Below are 4,923 nucleotides of genomic sequence, written 5' to 3'. Positions count from 1 at the left end.
AATTATAAATGAATTGAAATTTTTGGCAAATTACAGTTTTCATTTGTTTTCAGTGCCAAACAATGCCTCAAATATTTTCAATGTAAAATAATGATAAGCTGTTTCTTGTAATTTTTTCCCTTTATTTCTACAATCTATCTATATTTCTATAATCATACACTTCCCAACAAAATCCCTTAACAAACTTCAAAAAGATTTATCAAAATCCGAATAATCGTTTAGGAGGAGTATCCTATCATATTCATTACAGATATGACATGTGTATTAAATATTAAAAGAATATAATATTAATTTATATGTTATGATTACTTACCGAAGGGTAAGATTGTAGTACTGGAACTTTAAGATTGTATGTAACTTGGTCACCTTTCTTCAAAGGGCATTTGGCACCATCGTTCAAATGATCGCAAGCATTGTTTAGATGAGGAGGTAGGGGATATGGAACCGTCAAACCGCCGACTTTGGCTTTTACCTGTGCAAGAGTTTGAGTTATAAATAATATGAAAATAAAATTTTTCTCCTGTAAACTGTAAATTGTTTTATTTTTGATAATATCTTACTCACATATGGTGCAAGAGTAGCAGTATCGCTCGGAAGAGTCAATTTAACTTCGGTCAAGGATTCCGTACCGCGTTTCAGAGAGCAAGGCAATCTGTCGCAACCGGCAACTTCCACGCTGTCCGGGAGCGGCGTATTCCGATCACCTAAAATAGTAATGAATTTCATTAATAACAGGTTAATTTAAATCTTCAGCATAATTTTCAAGAATTTTTGTATAACAGATGTTGTTGATTTTTATATAATATAGTTTAGCTGTTATGGCGACTGTTACTACCGATTTCTGACACAATCGTACCCAGGGAGACTTGTCTTACTCATCTATGGTATAAATATGTACATCATTATAATTGAAGGAAGAAGTTGTTGAAATGTTATTCGTTTATCAAGTCATGTAATGGATTATATTTTCAAGGAAGTAAGGGTTTCACATGGTTTTGAAATAATGCTAAAATTTATGGCACATGAGTAATAATTATTTAATTAATTGGTTAAGCGTTTAATTCTTTTTAATTCTTTATTCAACGCTATTGATTTCAATCTTTTAAGGCTACATGATATATCATTCAGTATGTGATATGAAGTTTGAAAAGTATCATAAATTACAGTTTAACATAAAAACACCAAAAACAGCAAACAAGTTTAAGTCATATTTTGAGCAAAATATTTATAGCGCTAATTGCATAGGTATTCATCCCTTATTACACATTGTGTTGCTTATACTACCCCCTGTGCTAAACAAAAATGAAATTAGTAAAATAAATGTGATAATCTGTTCTGTTAGAAACAGACATTATATCAATTTTTATCATTATATTATATCAACTTTTGAAATGCGAAAAAAGTAAACCTGCTCTTTTAGATCACTTTTCACGAAAAAAAACCCGATCGATGGATCGTTGGAGAATAACCCGTGGTTTATAAAATCAAAGTACCAAAACAAGATAAATTCAGAAATTAGAAACTGGAAATAGAAGTTAAAATTCTAAAGTGCAAGGATATCGAATGCACCAGTTACGTTCAGCGCCTCGCTATTAACAACGTTCTCACGCAACATATGCGTGCGCAATGGTGAATATGTTTACAGATTTAACACTTGTCATGTTGAAGTTTGATGAATATTTTTGCTTTGTGATACACAATAAAAAACTATAACTCTTTAAGATCACTTTTCACGAAAGAAAAACCGATCGTTGGATCGTTGGAGAATAAACCGTCGTTATAAAATAAAACCATTACTGGACTTTTTAGCAGGAAATTGACAAGGCTGGATTAAGGTATCAAAACAAGATAAATTTAGAAATTAGAAACTAAAAATAGAAGTTAAAACTCTAAAGTGCCAGGACATCGAATGCACCTGTTATGCTCAGCGTCTAGCTATTGACAACGGTCTCACGCACCATATGCGTGCATAGTAGCGAATATGTTAAAAGATTCAACAATTCTCATGTTGAAGTTTGATGAATATTTTGCTATGTAGTGTACAATAAAAAATATGTTTATGAATTAATTATGAAGCTGTTTACGCTCTATTTAGATAATAGCCCAACGTTTATCCTATCGATATTTGATAAATTATTTTATTATGGAAATTTCTCTGATATTAATCATATATTATTTTATTAGATGCAGAAATTACCAAGAAGAGTTATTTTCAATCTTTATTTCCAAGTGCTACTGCTCGGTATCGGGTTGACCGTAATAAGCAGTAGCGATTAGAATTTTTTTTTTCTCCTTGAATAAATCAATTAGAATTTTTTTCATAATTGAAATAATATATTTTTCCATTAATATTTGCAAAATTATTATATAACTTTACTCAAATGAGTTTTTAATATTAATTTCAAACTTTCATTTTTTTGTAAATAACATAATTTTGCTCAAAGATTTAGTTTAACGCTATTGATTTAACTAATTAATTGATGATTTGTAGTGCTTTTTTTATTTTGTTATGACCAAAATGTTGCAAGAAATTTATTTCGTTGACACTCTATTTGTTACATATGTATTGCACAAAATATTTATTAAATTAACAAATTAATCAAGATCGCTAATATAATATTATTATTGTAATATTATATTATTATAATTTTGAATTAATAAAAATTTTCGTTTGTGTTATTATCTTTTCAAGTTTATGACAAGTTAATTAATTTCATTGTAACAACTCCATAAATATAATTTTTTTATTATGTTATATTATGATTTATTATACATGGATTTAGATTTGCATTCTTTATGTAACCAAAGATGAATTACATTTTATATTAACACTTAACATGCAAACACCACACATTTATTCAAAGATAATTTGCAACAATCTTGATTAATTTGTTAATGTAATAAATATTTTGTGCAGTACATATGTTACAAACCTAGTGTCAACGAAATTAAATTACTTGCAACATTTCACTCATAACAAAAGAAATAAAAATTTCACTACAAATCATTAATTAATTAAATCAATAGCGTTAAATGCAGAAGTAAAAAGAAAAAAATAAACTCTAAACCAATTAATCAAATAATTATTACTCATTTGCCAAGAATTTTAACAATATTTCAACAAGTACGTAACTATTTATAATAGGAATAAATATTTTTAAATTTTCGTGATTTTTTGTCAAATGCCCTTCTCTCCCTAAAAACCTCACGTGATTAATGGACGCCCCCTTAATTCTAGAAAGGCCTCAGCGCGAAATTGTTGGGATGTAGATACAGTTCATTACAATTTTTATTATAATTTTAAAATTTATTTGTACCATGATTATTAAGATTATAATTCCAATTAATATCATAAATTACAAATAATTATCGTTCAAAATGCGCTATATGATCTACTTTTAATTCCAGATAAATCTTATTAGAAAATGTAATTTATTCATTGGCAATAATATATAGGTAAAAACTCGAAAGAAGATTGTACACATCTGACATAAAACATTTTTTTACATTTTTTTGTAATTTATTAACTATATCGCATCCGCATTTGATACTTGTATATGCGTCAGAAATGCGTCAATATTATCATGAATATTAATACAAATGCTTTTTTATTGAAAATTATATTGTACTAGAATGAATAATTTTTAAAGTTTGACTTTTTTTTGACGTTGCATTTTACAAATATTTTCATTATGTAGAATCTACGTACATTGTAGATGATTGATATTTCAATGTAAATATTAATTCTCTATAATTATTGAATTCTTGTTAAAAGTGTCAATCTTAGAAATCATTCAGTTTTAGAATATGTTATACAGAGCAATCAGAACTATTTTCTTACAGAGCTGTAGGGATGTGTTTTCTATTATATTTATCAGAAGGCAACGCAATGTTTGTCCTTTCTTCTAGAGGTGAAAGTTATACTTTCTTTCTAAAGTGAGAATTGATATATTGAAACAATGTTATAAAATTTGGAAACATTTTGGGTCTATTGCTACTGCTTGATATCAATTAGTACGTAGCGCAAGTTTTGAATTCATAATCCTGTGATTGCAAGGCTAAAGCATTTACATCTGTGATACAAACGCCACTAGATTTAGAATCCAATAATTGCAATAAATAATTTTATTTCATAATTTATCACAACTAATGATTTTCCTGTATTTACTCGAGGATAATAGACAAAGTTAACAAAATTTGAACTAGGTGTTAATGGCTTTCAGGCAAGTTGTAGTAGTATTCCGATATATGTAAATAAATTAATAATCAATTTTTATCTTTTAAAATTGAAACCAAATTTTAAATTTTGACACTTGCCCTCTATTTTTAATATTGACGAACTTTTTTAATGTAATCTCTATTTGAAGGCCTTAATTTTTTTAAATCTGTACAGTCGTTTTGGAAAAATGTCGTTCAAAATGACTTATCGAGAAGAAATAAAATAAGCAATGTGATTTTCTGACAAATGCTTAAACTTGTTTTTTTCGAAGTTAATAACAATTACTGATATGAAACTATACTACTTACATTTTGCAACTTTTGTTGCTTGAACTGCCAAAGGCACAATAATAGCTAAAACAACGAAAACACGCATTTTGATAATTAGAAACACAATGAATCAATTAATGCTTAATTCACTAAATCAAACAGGACAGTACGATTTTCTGGTGTCTTTGGCAGAACTTATATAGTTCTAAAATATTAGAAAACCTGTAAATCAAATGACGTGCAAGATTTTTTCAAGTCAGTGATGACAATTAGTTCATTGTTTTCAATGCAATTTACGCCAGGTGTTCCATTCAAATGTAAGTGCATTTATCATTATTATTATTATCAATAAAAATTATAAGTGGATTAATTGTATGTTATCATAAATGATTAATATGCAGAACATTTTTTACGTAATTTTAATATAACACTTTG

At 27.6% G+C, this 4,923-nt stretch overlaps 1 protein-coding gene across 1 annotated transcript; it reads right to left on the bottom strand.

The window, feature by feature from the left end:
* Positions 1-313: 313 nt before the first annotated feature.
* Positions 314-4,652, bottom strand: LOC113374288 (NPC intracellular cholesterol transporter 2 homolog a-like; the record flags this gene model as incomplete). Its single annotated transcript, XM_026614406.1, has 3 exons — positions 4,528-4,652; positions 565-704; positions 314-472 (listed from the first exon to the last, which is right to left on the bottom strand). Coding segments are annotated over exons 1-3 (366 nt in total), but the record flags the coding sequence as incomplete, so codon positions are not given.
* Positions 4,653-4,923: the final 271 nt, after the last annotated feature.

This window comes from Ctenocephalides felis, unplaced genomic scaffold, assembly GCF_003426905.1.
Source record: "Ctenocephalides felis isolate EL2017-DRISC unplaced genomic scaffold, ASM342690v1 CF-g0.4_SCAFFOLD_01667, whole genome shotgun sequence".
Taxonomy (NCBI): Eukaryota; Metazoa; Arthropoda; class Insecta; order Siphonaptera; family Pulicidae; genus Ctenocephalides; species Ctenocephalides felis.
The sequence above is the reverse complement of the archived record's forward strand: the minus strand, read 5'-3'. Positions and strand labels throughout refer to the sequence as shown.